Source organism: Polistes canadensis, unplaced genomic scaffold (genome assembly GCF_001313835.1).
Source record: "Polistes canadensis isolate GaletaPanama2010 unplaced genomic scaffold, ASM131383v1 scaffold_19, whole genome shotgun sequence".
NCBI classification, from domain to species: Eukaryota; Metazoa; Arthropoda; class Insecta; order Hymenoptera; family Vespidae; genus Polistes; species Polistes canadensis.
In genome coordinates this window covers 124,832-141,332 of record NW_014569566.1, presented here as the reverse complement: position 1 = coordinate 141,332, position 16,501 = coordinate 124,832, and the positions used below count along the sequence as shown (strand labels likewise).

General features: G+C 27.3%; 4 protein-coding genes across 17 annotated transcripts in view; 1 reads left to right on the top strand and 3 right to left on the bottom strand.

Annotated features, from left to right (window-relative positions):
- Window positions 1–53: 53 nt before the first annotated feature.
- Window positions 54–4,740, bottom strand: LOC106793805 (NADPH:adrenodoxin oxidoreductase, mitochondrial). Of its 3 annotated transcripts, none has more exons than XM_014761026.1 (5): window positions 4,717–4,740; window positions 1,552–1,690; window positions 1,266–1,484; window positions 957–1,172; window positions 54–888 (listed from the first exon to the last, which is right to left on the bottom strand). In XM_014761026.1, exons 2-5 carry the CDS (start codon window positions 1,669–1,671, stop codon window positions 64–66), a joined length of 1,380 nt encoding a protein of 459 aa, XP_014616512.1. In that variant the 5' UTR covers window positions 1,672–1,690; window positions 4,717–4,740; the 3' UTR covers window positions 54–63. The 3 variants fall into 3 exon arrangements, with proteins under 3 accessions (XP_014616512.1, XP_014616511.1, XP_014616513.1); XM_014761025.1 differs by lacking the exon at window positions 4,717–4,740 and adding an exon at window positions 1,774–1,853; XM_014761027.1 differs by lacking the exon at window positions 4,717–4,740 and having other exon boundaries at window positions 1,266–1,495; window positions 1,552–1,630.
- Window positions 1,997–4,994, bottom strand: LOC106793804 (cap-specific mRNA (nucleoside-2'-O-)-methyltransferase 2). The gene is made up of 3 exons (XM_014761024.1): window positions 2,935–4,994; window positions 2,273–2,822; window positions 1,997–2,193 (listed from the first exon to the last, which is right to left on the bottom strand). The coding sequence occupies exons 1-3, from the start codon at window positions 4,336–4,338 to the stop codon at window positions 2,090–2,092; spliced, it is 2,058 nt and encodes a 685-aa protein (XP_014616510.1). The 5' UTR covers window positions 4,339–4,994; the 3' UTR covers window positions 1,997–2,089.
- Window positions 4,995–5,320: 326 nt separating this feature from the next.
- LOC106793807 (1-acyl-sn-glycerol-3-phosphate acyltransferase beta) lies at window positions 5,321–10,087 on the top strand. 2 transcript variants are annotated; one of them, XM_014761029.1, is made up of 6 exons: window positions 5,321–5,505; window positions 7,487–7,672; window positions 7,818–7,954; window positions 8,030–8,211; window positions 8,317–8,482; window positions 8,567–10,087. In XM_014761029.1, coding segments are annotated over exons 1-6 (837 nt in total). In that variant the 5' UTR covers window positions 5,321–5,503; the 3' UTR covers window positions 8,731–10,087. The 2 variants fall into 2 exon arrangements, with proteins under 2 accessions (XP_014616515.1, XP_014616516.1); XM_014761030.1 differs by lacking the exon at window positions 5,321–5,505 and adding an exon at window positions 7,010–7,348.
- Window positions 10,088–10,451: 364 nt separating this feature from the next.
- Window positions 10,452–16,501, bottom strand: part of LOC106793801 (dynamin) — a 24,516-nt gene continuing 18,466 nt past the window's right edge. For all 11 annotated transcript variants that reach the window (XM_014761010.1, XM_014761013.1, XM_014761009.1 and 8 more), the window contains one exon: window positions 10,452–11,280. In XM_014761010.1, the coding sequence (XP_014616496.1) occupies window positions 11,217–11,280 (64 nt within the window). In that variant the 3' untranslated portion in view covers window positions 10,452–11,216. The remainder of the gene's footprint in view (window positions 11,281–16,501) is intronic.

The window sequence follows — 16,501 nt, the reverse complement described above, 5'->3', positions numbered from 1 at the left end:
CATATTTGTTTCAAATATATTTTTATTCTTTTTATTATATTTTAATAATAAATAGTAATTTTATTAATTTAGTGCAATATTTAACATTTCTGATATACTAACTATTTTTTCTCTTGGCTTACCCAAATCTTTACCTCTTTGTCGTTCTACTTGGTCTATTTTTTCCCAGTTACTATACGATACTGTAGGAATATTTTTCATATTAAGAATTTTATGAAGGCCTTCAGAACCAAGTTTATTTTCTTTAACTGAAAGTTCTTTATTTATGAGTGAAGCAATTTCAAATGCATTGGTCATTGTAGATAATATTACACCAACAGGACCAGTTGCGACCCATCCAGCAGCATAAAGATTTTCTTTCACTTTTCCAACATTATTCACACGACCATTTTTATTATCGAACGGTATTGATTTATCTATTTGTATTGATCTATAACCGATGCTTCGAAAAGCAATACTGCATGATACTTTTTCTATTTCATTAGTAGGTATTGCTTTCTGCAGACTTATGTTATCTCCTTCAAGTTTATTCACCGAAAACTTGATCTTTTCAATATTTTTACAGCCAAGAAATTCTATAGGACTTCTTAGAAATATCGGATGTAATTCATTTGTAATTTTTGTATGATTAATGGATTGTTCGTTTAAAGACTTCAACATAAGTTCTGTCAATCGTTTTCTTGGTCTTGCTAATGTAGGAACAATTTCATTTATACCAGTAAAATCTTCCGCTCGCCAAAATGTTGTACAATTTTTGAGTCTTAAAATTTCTCGTAATTCTGCAATTGTGAATGCAGCTTGCAACGGGCCTCTTCGTCCTACTAATTGAACCTTACGAACTTTGCTATTTGAAAGTTGTTCCAGTGCGTGCGTCGTTATATCTGTACTCTGTAAAAGAATTGTAAGATATAAAATATTATCAAATAAATTTAAATAGTTTTTAGAAAAATCTATACCTTTAGATGATCTATAGGAGTTAAAAGAATTCTTGCAATGTCTATTGCCACGTTACCTTGACCCAATATAACTGCTTCTTCTACGTCTAAATTTATATTTAAATTTTTATCGGAGGGCAGACCATTGTACCATCCTACAAATCGGCGCCCTGATATTACATTACTTAAATCTTCTCCAGGAATGTTAAGTAATTTATCTTCTTCTGCTCCATAAGTCTATATAATAGCGAATACAATGATAACAACTGATGACAGATATTATATAACGATATACATTAAAGTTATAGATAAAATAGCTCTATTACTTACAAGCAGCACAGCATGATATAATTCTTGTAGTTGATCAACAGTAACATCTTTTCCAACATTAACATTACCAATAAATTGAATGCGTGGATTCATAGCAGTTTTATGGAATGTATTGATAACATTTTTCACTTCTGGGTGATCTGGTGCTACACCAAAACGTACTAAACCAAATGGAACTGGTAGTCTTTCTAATATATCGACTCTAATATCTTTTGATGTCTAAAATAAAACTTTAAATATTATATAAATATAATCTTTAATTAATTTGATGTTTTTTTTTTTTTACCTTTACTAATTGTTGAGCAGCATAAAAACCTGCAGGACCTGCACCAACAACACATACTTTTGGTATAATATTTTCGGTAGAAAATAAACGTATATTATTAAATATCATTTGACACTTCATTGTAGTTGTTAATTTTTATCTAAAAATGTATAAACGGACAATAATGAATATTAATGTATACTAAAAGTTTTTAGATTAAATCAAAATACTGCCGAGGCTTACACTACTATATATCCGAGCAATACAGAATTTAGATATTATGCATTCTTTTTATGATACCAAACTATACTTCTTCACGTCTCTTAAATTGGTTCTAAATCTCTACCTTTCCAGTTTTAGAAATGTAGGTCAATGCTTAATTCATTAAACATGAAGACTTTAATACTGTTTGATAAATAATTTTTGTTATAAAACCATTTATATAAAAAAATGATAGGTTGTAAATAGTTACTATCAATAGAAAAAGTCATCTTTCGTAAGTATATATATTTTATTATATAAATTTTTCTTATAAGATTTTTGTCTGATTAAAATGTATCTAACATATATTAATTCTTTCCATTGCATTATTTATGATATAATTAAGATATGTTTTAAAAATCCAATGATTGCACTCAACAATCTTGCTATAAGCTTTCCAATCTAAAAAAAAAAGAATATGTCGTCTAATCTGCATTTTTATAAAAATATATAATACACTCGTTATGTTAATATATCTTACCACATAGATGTGATATAGGAATTAAAGACAAAATAGTTTTTCCTTCTGTTCGTAATTTCTTGTCAGTTTTGACAATTTTCTCCCACATTTTAAATATGTTTGCGTTATTTTTATAATTTTTCAAGATTATTAAGCAACCCACTTTTTTGTGAGGTATCAATTCCATAGATTCAAACGTGTAATTCAAAAGGTAGAGGAGACTAATATTTAAACGTGTTAATAAAGAATAACCAATTAATACAAGGTTGTCATCAATTACAAAAGTACATAATAGCTCATAAATTTTTGAAATAAGTGTTGAATTATAATGAAGATCTGTATATTGAAAACACAATGTTATGTAACTTGGAGTTATATTTAATTCTTGTAATAAATTCACTGTATCTTCATCCGAAGGGAAACAACTTTTTAGCTGCAATTCATCTAAAATATTTTCTATTTCGTTTTGTATATTTAGAATTTTTATATTGTAAAATTTGGAATTAAATACTCTATAGAATGGTTTCCCTGTGCAGTATTCTAAAACTATATGTTTATTGGTAAACTGAAACTATAAAACAGAGAAACTCAATATTTTTCTTTGATAATAATAATAATAATAATATATTAGATTCATTTAAACAAAAATATCAATATAAAATAAACTATCAATATTAACTTACTTTATATGGTTCGCTCATTAATACTCCACAGTAAATCTCATTTATCTCATATCGATATTCGATTAAACGTTGCATTAGTGACTTGTTTGCTTTTTCACAACGCATATCATATGATTCGTCTGATTGTACTTTGACAAAATTAAAAATTAGATTATTATTCTTATTTTTCTTCATGATTTTACAGTTAAATGGTAGAGGTTGTAAGTTGCAGTAGTTCAAATATATCTTGGCAACAAGTTTTTGTATAATTTTGATGTCGCATGTGATATCATCAACTTCTTTGTTAGATGTAAAAGATATTATGTTGTTTGTTATAGCACGTGCTTGATGCTCTTTGAAAAATTGGCTACATTTGATTATTTTTTCTATAAAATTAGATGGAATATCTTCTTTACAAAACATAGCTGTATTATTAACGGTTTCATAATACTTCTGTAATGTTGGTAAATAAGGTGCTATATATTCTGGTCCTTTGAAATCTATACACACGACATAAGTTTCGGAATTTCCTTCTTTACTTGTAGCTGGTTTGGTTACATACAATGTATTAAAACAACAAGCTAATAAGTAAAGTGAACATATTGAAGTGTACTCAAAAATAGTAAATATTTTAATTAAAAAACTTCCTCCTTTATTTAATAAATGTAATGCGGCGACTATTTCACAATAATGTAACTTAGAAACAGTTGCTTCTTGTTCGGCTGGTACGTCCATACAATTAATACTTCCATCAGCAGTAATCAATAATATATTGTCATTAACTTTAGCCTGATTTACAAGGAAATTTAAATTCTTCAAGTCCATTAGATTTCCAGTGTTGTCTTCGCAGAAACACCAATGATTTAATGTATTTATAATGAAACGATCATCACTAATTGTACTAGACGAGGAATTCCCTTCGTAGTATGGATTTAAAGTAGTAGCCAACCAATTCCAATTGAAATCGGTATTTATCTTTAACCAATGGTTCAAAGATGTGACAAAAGCTCCAGGAGCTTCACATAAATGTACCGAAGTAAAACTATTATTATTCTTTTGAATTTCGTTCATTGGTACAAAGTGAAAGAAGCTTAATATTTCATAAAATTTGCACCATGCTTGCGTAGGTAATTCTGCTTCTATATTTTTCTTTACATGGTACAAAACTTGTGCCGCCTTGTTTCTTTTATTCGTATGTTTGTGCCACTTATCCAAATGAAAACTATTTAAACGATTTTTCACTTCGTTCAACTGTTCCTTACAGGTTTGTAATTCTTTGATGTACCACGGACATTTCTTAAAAATTCTATCCGGACTAGGTAAAGAATAATTTTCTTTCTCAACTATTAGAAAAGTTTTACTAAATAGTTCATTAATACAAGGATCAATTTTATTCATTAAAAAAGTTTCCTCAAACGTCATCATATTTGATTCCTTGTTATTTTACTTTTATACTTTTTATCAATAAAATAAGAGTGAATAAAATATTCATTTACTCTATTATTCTAATAAATAATATTTCATATTAATATTGAAAATATTACATAATGTCAAATTCAGATTATCTCATTTTTCTTATGTCAACAAAATTAAATAAATCTTCATGTCCAAGTGTTTTATTTACGCATGAATAAAAATATATGTACTTTTAAAATGACACGTTTAAATATTAGTCGAATATAAAATCATTATTACTGTATGGATTTTAAATACCGTTATTGCAAAGTGATATTAGGTTATATCGTGTGTTGGCCTCGGCAAATGGCTTTTTCGTTCATTTAGTTTCGCAGCATTGATTCTCACCTGTTTGTCACGTTATTAATGAACAAAAAATTCTTTCTTTAATACTATTTTGTTAATATAAAATTTATAATACTTGCTAGGAAAATAATAAATAATCTCTATACCAATTGTTATTCAACTTACACCATTGTTAATAGATACAATGGAGGGAAATTTAAATGGCTTGTAACGAGATTAAGACTGACACTGACAGTGTTTTTTCTTGTTTTTTTTTTTTTTAAGTTTAATGTTATCAATAAAAACCGTTGCGTATTATAAACAACTCTATAAATTAAAAGTATAGGAAGAGAAGAAAATTTTGACCATTTTGAATCGATATCATTGGACATATTATATAGCGCTGATATAAATTTTCTATGCAAATATTTAGATTTAAATCATATTAGAATTAGCATAAATAAATTAGGGTTTTTTATTTGTGTGTTTGAAATATCTAAAACGAAAATTGTAGTTCCAAGTATGGTCGATAGTGTCTCTTCGATCATTGTATCTCTCTTTCTCTCTTTCTCTTACACACACTTCTCTCCCTCTTTTTCACTGATTTGTTTATGTATAGGGAGTGAAAGAAAAGGGAAGAAGAATGAGAGAGAATAAAAAGCTGCGCGCGACGATCGTTCGATATAAAAGACGCGCACGTGTTTCTATACTTTCAGTGAACATTAGACTATTACTGTTCATTATTTATTGAGGATTATTATCATTTGAATATTTCCCATTTGATTGATTTGTTTTCAAGGAAAATAGAAGTATTCAATAATATTATTTGGACAAGGAAATACTTTTTAACATGTGAGTATCACATAGTGTTCCTTTTTGTTGATGATGCATCGTTGTAACTATATAAAAAGAGAATCTACGTCTTTTTAAAGTCAAGATTGCGCGAAGTGCATACATTATGTATACATTATTTATAGATTATTCAATAAATTGATTCCAAATTAATACTAGCTGTAGCGAGTAATTGTTCGTAAGGCAACTAAATTTGAATTGAAATAATAGCAACTGTTCATGTTTATGGCGTGTTCACTCAATATAAATTATTTTGTATGAACACGCAAATACTATTTTTTTTATTCATGCAAATATCTTTAAAATTATGTAACGTACTATTTACAAGTGCACTAACATTTCTTTCTATTTTTTTGGACTCAACGAAATATTACATTGAAATCAAAATTATCATCATTTTTTTTAAATAATTATTTCATTTCAGGGAAGAACGTTCGTCGATTGTCATATTTTTAAAAATAATTTATTACAATTTTATTTTATTATTTATTTTTTATTAAAATAAAATGAATACGTGTGGAGTATGTGTAAAGTAGAATTCATGAACTCGTACGATAGGAATTTAAACCTAATGATGACGCATAGATATAATCATTTACGATAAAATCCAGCAGTTTTAATTTTTATGAAAAAAAAACAAGACTGAAACAAAATAATATCTTGTCATAAATTTACCTAAATCGCATCGTAAGAACATTATTTATTAATTGCATAAATTTCAAATTGTTCAAATATCTTACGAAAATAATTTATTGTAACAATCTTTTAGCTGATATTTCCAATTAAATTTACACACACCCAAAAAAAGAAGAAAAAAAAAGTAGTTGTGAAAAATAAATCTGCGAGATAAGCATTAATAAGAACGAAGTTAAAAGCTCGATTAAATGAATGATTTTTATTTTGTTAATTTTAATTATCATTATCGATCACAGAGATGTAAAAGCGTGAAGAATAATTCGAAGAACGTTCAAAATATTGAAAAAATAAACTAAACGAAAATATATTATGCTTAATTTACAATTCGAAAAAATTTACCGTCTTACAATGGCGATAAAAACGATAAGAACTAAGTAATTGCAAGTAAATTTCCTTGTTTCATGCGTTGCATGATGTTTCTTCCTAAACGTTGCACGTTTTAAAAAACATAAAAATTTACAAATATAATGCGTTAATTTTATTAATGAATAAATTATTCGTCGACGTAGCGTTCCAATAATTTTTTATTCCGAATGATACAAGAAATCGATTCGTGTGTAAAAAATCGTAAATTTCGATTTAAAAAAGTATACCGATGACCTTGAAACATGATAAAAAAGAAATTCTCTTCTCCAGTACAGAGATGTGACCTTAGAAACAATTAAGACTTTTTCTTAACATTCTTTTCGTAATATAAAAAAATAAAAGAAATATTTGAAGTGTTTCTTTAAACTATAATAATAAATCGAATTTTTCCGATATATACTATTTAAATATAATAAATTTATATGAAATTTTTCATGAAAGTTTTATAGAAATAGATCGTGACTCATTTGTATATAATAGGCTCATTAGAATATTATAATTATGTATAAGAGACCAAAAAAAAAACATTTTTCGCATAGAGTTCATCAAATCGCGTAACTTTTTACGATGCGCTCGGTGTAGTGTCGACTGGAATCATTTAATTGACGAATCAGTGCTCTCTTTGTCGGTAACAAAATAGAAAAGGAGTCGTATAAGCGGAAATGTACTCTTGTAATATATTGTGATTGAACGAACCAGGTATACATATATCACTGTTTTAAAATCTAAGCCGTTAAGTTTCTAAATCGAAATCACTTAAAAACGCATCGAGAGTCATCACGTATGTAAATTGTTACTTTCATCTAATACAAACAGAAAAAAATAAGAAAGAAATCCTATATATTTTCTCTGTACATCATTTAAATTAATGTCTTATTTGTTTATTGATTTTTTTCTATAGTAATTTTTATCATTTTAGGATGTTAGGTGTTTCTTGTACCAGCATTGGTCTAGCGCTGGTTCTGCTATTGGTAATAATATGTACTTTAAACGAAGCATTCAGATATAGAGCGAAATTTCTGATCTTTGGACTGGAATGTTTATTGTTGACAATTATTTTTTTGCCATTTATGCTTTTCAATATAAGATCTTGGAAGAACGCGTTGTAAGTAACAGTATTTAATTAATACGATTGACGTATACATGTCGTATGTATTATTATATCACAGTTAATTAATTATACTTTTAAAAGTAAAAGAAAAAAACAAACAATACTTTTAAGGATCCTATTTTTTAATATATATTTTTAGGGTACCCGCTTGGCTTTTAACTAAATCATTTTATAAAGTATTAGGAATAGATTACGAGGTACGTGGAAAAGAAAATATCATTCACGATTCTGGTTGTATCGTTTTGATAAATCATCAGAGTATGTTGGATTTGGGAGGTAAGATTATGTTCACAAAGAAATTCAACAAAAAATTATTCGTAATATTAATCGTATTGTACGATCATTAACTAGTATTGGCAGAATTGTGGCTAGTTATGGATAGATGTACGGTTATATCAAAGAAAGAAATTTTATATTTTGGACCATTCGGTCTTGCTGCATGGCTATGGGGTACAATTTTCATTGACAGAAAAGATTCGGATAAATCGCGTGATGCTATCAATTCGACGTGTCAATACATACAAGATTCTAAAGTAATTATCTCATTACGAAATTATTCTTATTTATGTTTAATAATGTGAATACGTTAGACTCGATATATGTGTATGTATATTTGTTAATATTTCACATTTTTATAGATGAAGGTATTATTCTTCCCAGAAGGAAAACGTCATAGCAATAATACATTGATACCTTTCAAAAAAGGACCTTTTCATTTAGCTATAACGTCGCAAGTACCGATTCTACCGGTGGTCGTATCAAAATATTACTTCTTGCATAGTAGATCAAAGAAATTTAGTTCCGGTACGATGATGTTTTTTATTTATAATTTTTTTTATGATCATTATAGTTTAATAATCTCATATACCCCTTTTGTTCTTATACCAGGTACTAGCTATATTACAATTTTACCACCAATTCCTACAAAAAATTTGACCAAAGATAACATACAAGAATTGATGGATAAATCATACGAGGCTATGAATACAGCGTTCGTTCAAAGTTCACAAGAAGCTCTTACAAAACACATGGAGTGTTTACAAAACGATTAACGCATAATTATTATTTTCAGTGTTATTCGTATGTAATTTAATTGCATACTTTACTTGAAATTTTCTCAATACATTTATTTTTTATATTCACAATCTCTTCCGATTGCATAAAAGGAGTAGAATTAATAATGAACGATATTATATTATCGGATAATGTACCTGCACGAGAGAATATCACTCCTTTATTTTCTATCAATTATAAATTATATTGTTAAGAAATTTTTTATTAAAGAATTCTATAAGAATTATACTATAAGAGAGAGAGAGGGAGAAGAGAGAGAGAGAGAGAGGGAGAGGAGAGAGAGAGAAAAGCGCTTTAGACATTATTGAAAGAGTTAATATCAAAATCTATTTAAAAAAAAAAAAAAAAATAATAAAAAATCACGAATGTTGTTCAAAAAACGACGTTTTCATGATTTGAACGTCGCTTATTTCCATGATTGTTTCTTTATATAGTCGAAAAAGAAATCTATGAAACGATGTATGAAATATATAATATGAAAAGTTATACGCTTAGAAACATCTTGCTTTAAATAAGGAAGAAATATTTATCTATCGATCCGTCTTCTTAAAATAGACTTATCATATTATGGTATTATTATTATTACAATCTATCGGCGAAAGTAGCGAGAGCGTTAATAATATGTATGCTTTGAATATGAATTTTGATATTTATAAAATATCCTATTCTTCGTTTGAAAGAAAGGATAATAATATTAGAAGCGGTGTATATCGATATCGAGTAAATATTTTAAAATATCTCAATTATGTGACAAGTTTTTTTTTCTTTTTTTTTTTTTTAACAATTAAAGCCTTTAACAAATTGGCTATTTTACACGTCCGTATTAAAATATCATTTATTTCGTAGTATATTATACATTGGTTGTCAGTCATTGTCGCATATTTTTCTAATGGATTTGCCTTTCAAAAGTTTGATAATACAAAATTGTTTCTTAGTATGCTATGTACATACGTGTGTGTTACCGTATATGTATAATACTATTCTATCGAATAATTATGTACAACACACCATACCACTTAGACGTTTTCTTATTTATATGATTCTTATTAGGCGACGCACGATCATTTATTTGGCGTTTTTATTTGTATTCTTTAATCTGTGCTATTATATATATAATATATATATATAATAGATGTATGTACATACGTAAATACACATACTCGCTCCCCTCCAATACAAATAAACAAAAAAAAACACTTTTCCAAAACACGCAACAGCCGCCACGAATCTAATATTAACATAAGATGTATAACAAACAAATAAAACAAAATACATACAAAGATGAATGTTGGCTCGTATTGCGGTATAAAAAAAAAAAAAAGAAACAAAAAAGATCAATATGACTAAAGTTCAAGTATACTTAAAATAATCTATTATGTATCACACCGCTTTTGAATTTGTTGAAAAATTCGTTGTTATATTATTTATACAAATAATCTAAATTATCTTGTCTAAATTATATCTTAATCGAAGCGCTTAATATAAAAGGAGAAAACTAAAATGGCATCGATACGAAAGTATTTCATGGTAAATAAATTAGCACGGTGGGGAGGACGGGAGTGGGGGGGTTAAACAAAGAAAAATAAAAAAAAAACAAAGACGGAAAGAGTAGCATATTTGTTTAATTAAAGGGGAATCGAAATTCTATCACTCGAAAATAAATGTGTTTTGGAATGCTGTAGGGTGCTGCTCTCATTTCTTTTTTTTTTTTTCTCCGTTAATTATCCTCCGTAGCACCGAAGTAAGTATTATACCTTCCTAATAAAACTTGTTTCTAATATCAAGTTAACCGAGGTATAATCAAGGTATTCTTCTTTCTCCTCATAGAAAATTACTAACATTTTCCTATTTACAAATAAAAAGACCATATTTTTGTAAACCCATGCATCTTATAGGATAAAGAAATGTTTATCTTATTATTGCGATCTTACAGATAAGGTATAATAATATTGATATGAAATACCGATAAGTAAAGATTAAAAATGAGAAAAAAAAAGGAAGAAAGTGTACGTAAGATTATCATTTGGATTTAATATCTTGGTGTATAAAAAGAAAAAAAAAAACAAAAAAAGAAGAAGAAGAAGAAAGAAAGATAGAAGTTACGTTCGATTTATCTTCAATTGATTATTCAAAGTTATTAATAATACTGATCGTTCTCCAACGACTCACTCCTGACATTTCTTCGTATCCTTTGGAAGCACGCAAAAAAATAACGAAATCTGTGTGTTACCGATTCGATGATCTCCGGAGGAAAGGGTATGCGTAACTTGGATAACAATTTTCCTTCTTGCATCCATGATAAAAACTATTAGGTTTAATCGTATCTTCTTCGTATTTGTCCTCTCCGTTATCCAACAGAGTTCTATCCATTCTTCTCATTTCGGTGTCCATAGGGGAGAGGATTAGTCCTTATTCTCTCCTTGAACGGAAGTGCAACGGTGTCCTTTGCTGATGCTGCATTATCTCAGTTTAGTCGGCCAGAATACGGTCTATCAGGAATTCGGGGAGGAATATTAGGTACGGGACGCCTACAACATACATATTTTATGAATACTTGTTCTTTTTCTAACAATTTAAGCGTGACAGAGAGAACAACGAAAAATTCAAGAAAAATTAAAATAGAAAGAAAGACAGAAAGAAAGAAAGATAGATAGAAAGAAAGAAAGAAAGAAAAAAATATAGTTAAAGAGGGAGAGCCGTATAACGATGCTTACAATTACAATTTGGTATTAATATTTCGTTGAAAAAAAGAAAAAAAAAAACAATTACAATAATTTATACAATTAATACTATCACTCAAAGTATATGGCTTTCATTGTTATTATTTGTTAACTTAATATATTTAATTATTAAGCTTTGGGATAATCGCGTTACAGCAGAGATAGCAATAAACGTTAGTAATAATGAAAAAATAAATAGATAAGGTTTTAGATTATAAATAATAATAATTTCTAAAAATGATTTAACTATAAAGGCCATGATAAATTTATAAATATCATCGGCGTGTTGCCTTTTTTAAAAAAAAGGTAGTGTTACTAATACAGCGACATTTCATTCTACAAGACTCTATCTATGTAATTAATGAAAAAGAAAAAAAAAAAAAGATAAGTTTTTTAAATACGTAACATGCGAGACTAAAAAAACAAAAAACACACAAGCTAGACAAGTGCCATTGAAAGGACTGTCTTACTTTCTTTTTTCTTAATTTTCTTAGAAAAAATATTGTAATTATCATCAATATGAAAGTAATTTCACGATAATCGAATAGGTTTGATCAGAGAGTCCTTTCAAACTGATTAAAATTATTACGAAGTTACTACATTCACTGTTAATATTACTTCGCGAACATTACATCCTGGAAGCTTGGAAAGAAGTATTTGATAATTTTGAAGTATTGAGGTTTTACGATGAAAAAAATGCACACCGAACGCGAATACGCATCCCTGCATACGGGGGGAAGAAGAAGAACTGAATAGTAATTGGTATATTTTTTAAATTTATAATCATTTAGGATATTTTATTATGGTTGTAAGTTTATCTTTTTTTGTCTTTTTAAAAGATTTTGTTCGTACACGTAGTAGTAAATAGAACCCCCAGCAGAAATGCGTGCCTCAACGCTCACATAAAACCAACTTTTGTTATTTTCTTTCTTATCCTTATTCAATTTTATAATATATCTATATATATATATTTTTTTTGTCTTTTTTTGGTTTCTTTTTATAATATATTATCTCCTATATACACATTTATATTTCAATAAAATTGTGTTACGTGTGGAGTGTGTTAAATTCTCTTTTATCCGCGTGTATTTTTTGTTTTTTTTTCTTTTACGCACATATACATCGTTACAGTAGAATATTTTCATATAATATCTTTTTGTCTTTCCTTTTTATTTTTTGTTTTTGGAAAAAACATTAACCAAGTAACCTTTTTTAATTAACATTCGTTAGATTTTCCTCGCGATTAACGTTTTATCATTTTTATATTTCGTAAAGAAAAATATTTATAAAAATTGCAAGTTTTAAAAGAATTGGAAAGTAAGAAAAAAAAAAAAAAAGAAGAAATCAACTGTTTTACGAAATGTTGATTTGTTCCATTTATTCTTTTTTTTTTTTTTTAAAATCATCTTCGAAAGGTTACTTCGCCATTTTTGTTAACCGATTATAATATTTGTCATACAAATCATATAGAATTGATTTATTGACCGATCTGTGATCAATTTTTCTTTATTTTCACGACATTCCTCCTAACGTTATTGCACATAATCTAAACTCTACAGTATAAGATTACGTGTGAATGTGTGTGTAAGCATATTATTATTATTATTATTATTCTATATATTATAATAGAACGTGTAGCAAAGAATTTCTCGCGTCTCTGCAAGTGGCGGCTGTAGTTCTAATTTTTTCTTTTCTTGTATTTAGCATTTTATAGGCATTTTTTTAAAAGTTATTATTTTTAATTTTATAATTTTCCTTACGTTTACTTATTTTCTTAAACGATAAGATTAAATTATTCGTTAAAAACAAGAAGTTAAACTTATAATTAAAAAAACAATACATGAATAATAATAATTAAATAAAAAAGTTAAGTAAGCGGTATTATCAATCCAGTTTATCTTCTCGTTAGCAGACTATTTTTGATCCTAAACGATGAATTTAGAAATCAGTTAGTTCTGAATAATCAATCAGAAGGTATTAAACATTTTTTGAAATTCTTGTTTATTTATTTCAATTGAAAATATCTAAGTTATCGTTAGTGCTATGAGACATTTGTAGATTAGTTTTCTCGAGGCAATCATACTAATAGTAAGTGCTGCTTTACTATCGTGTAACACATCTAACGATCTTATATAATATTTGATTCCGTGCATTAAGTAATTTCTATTTACGATTTTCTAATTTGCTATTATAATAATCATAATAATAATAATAGCACTCTCACGTTTTCATTGCTGATTCTAAGCCAATATATTTGTCGTTCGGGACAATTCAGTACAATGCACAAGAAATATTCTAATTCAGGTCTCACACATTCGTTTATTCAAACGAACATATTTGGTCATTAAAAATGCTATGTCAAAAAAATGTATTAGGTTTAAATATTAAAAAATTTGAAAAACGTTTCTCGAATCGATATATCTCATAATTAGAATTCTTATTTTCTGGTTGTTTTTTTTTTTCGTAATATAAGCTATAAGTAATTCATATATAATCCGAAGGAAGACAAGTAGAGGGTTCGTGTTTTTCATTTTGTTTTTTTCATAATATATCTTTTGGATAATTAATTACTCCATTTTCCCTTATGCATTATTATTAATAATATTACTAAAATTTTTGGTCAAATTAAATATAGAATATTTTGGCAATTGGGCGATTCGTATTCGAAGTTTAAAAATTGATGTGATGCGAGAATTCTTTCGGTTAGTTAGAATACATTTTCCTTTGTTTGTTATCATTTTGAATTTAAATATATAAAGAGCTGTTGGTTGTATGTAAATCCCATTTTCTCATGAAACTTATATTAATAAATTATCATATAAATTATTGATTAAAAAAAAAATCAATTATTATTTGATTGAATTAACACATTTTAAATGTCTATAAAAATGTATTCTTTTTTTTCTTCTAGAAATTGTCTTATATATTATTTATTATATTCGAGCTAAGTGGAAAAAAGAGATTCTCATGTTTAAACGGAGAACTCTAACGAGTATTTAAATTTATTATAATAAATTTTTTTTAAAGCTATAAAAAATTAAATCCACTAAGATAAATTATGAATTAACGAGGAACACGTGCAATGATTACACGTGTCGCATTTGATATGTTCCAATCGAAATACTAGAGAATGTAGTCTTTAAAAGATATTTAATAATTTTACTTCGACTTTTTACCACAAATTTTTTAAAATAATAAATGTGATTCGTATTAATAGAAAATAACTTGCAATATCGGTAATTAAAAAGGACGATCGATGAAATGGATGGCAAGAATTAAAAATAGTAATAATAATAATAATAATAATAAAAATAAATGATCACATAGAAATAATCGAGATAATATTCTTCCTATTTAGATTACGTTCTATTCATCATTTAGACGTTTTTATAATCCTTGGAATAACGTTAAACTGTACAAGAGCATTATAATAATACTAATAATGGTTGCATTCAAAAAAAACAAATATGTTAGGTTTGTTTGTTTCCTCCTGTTTTGTTAACATTGTTCATTTTCTCTTATCTCTTAATATTTTCTCTTAATAATATAACATATATGATATTCATTCAGAGGTAATAATATTTAGTATGTATAGATGTGTTGGTGTGTGTGTGTTCGTACGTATTGCTCATAACGATGCATTTATATACGAGCAGTTTGAAGCATTAAAAATACATAAAAGCTTGTAGAATTCCGATGTGCTTCGGCTTTACTCGTAGATGTTTTAAACAGCTGTGTCCCAGTGAAATGTGTCAGTTAATTTTGCGTCAAATAATGTCAAAATACATCGTATAATTGACATTAAAAAACTCGACACATTTAAAAGATGACGCACCACGTTATATATATTTTATCATTAGGCCTATTATACATTGACATTTAAGAACGACATAAATTCGATGTCAATGCGTACGAATTTGTAATGCGACAGATAAATAGATAGATAGATAGATAGATAGATAACGAGATATTATTATTTCAACATGGTAATTTGTAATTTTTGTCATTGTACAAAGTCCAAAAATATTCGTAAGAGATATACCGATATAATAACAACGGCCGAAGCACATCATACGTTCTTGTGAAAAAAGCGGATCGTGTGTTACTTACAGAGAAAATTATCTTTCTTTTTATATATACATATTAATCATCAGATGGCAAGCGTCATCTAAGGAGCATAAGAAACAACAAATATTTCTAAATATAACAGTGCTCCCCTTGTAATGATCGCTTGCTATGTGATGCGTGTACACACGTGCATATATACAAATATATATATATATATATATATAATATGTATATATATACACGTACATACGCGTAAAATATATGTATCACTTAATTATATTATAACGATTATATCTTATCATATTCGCAATCGAAAATGGGAATTCATTTTTATTTTCATTATTTATTCATTTATTTATTTAATATTTTTAGACTAATCTCTCGAAGGAAAGATCCGCGACTCAGGATTTTCATGCAAAATCCTCGAAGTGCGTTCTACTACCGCTATATCACATCCTATTTCTGAGTCACGTGTTTTTTTATCTTTTTATTATTTTTTTAATTTATCATTATATATCATTATCAATATCATCTGCGGTAATAATTTCATGTGAATTCATTTAATTATCGTGTCGCACGGTTACCATAACCAACCATATTCTCTGCATGTATCACATCAAATCAACCGCCCACCCATTCGCAAATATTATTATTAATAAAGTGTGGTGTACGCTGTGGGATGTGGAGAAAGTGAAAGAAAAAAAAAAAATAGATAGAAAGACATTAACAGAGAAAATAAAGAAAATTTCAAATCGTGCGAATCATAAGGATGACGATTTCAATGTTCTAGGTTCGTTCGTTTAGTCGAATAATATCTATTGTAATAACACGTTTGAAAGATATTCAACTCTTTCCAACAGCATGACATTTTCAATTTACGTGTACTCTTATAATGAATTTTTAACGTATCCCCTAATAATAAATATATATATATATATATATATATATATATATATGTATA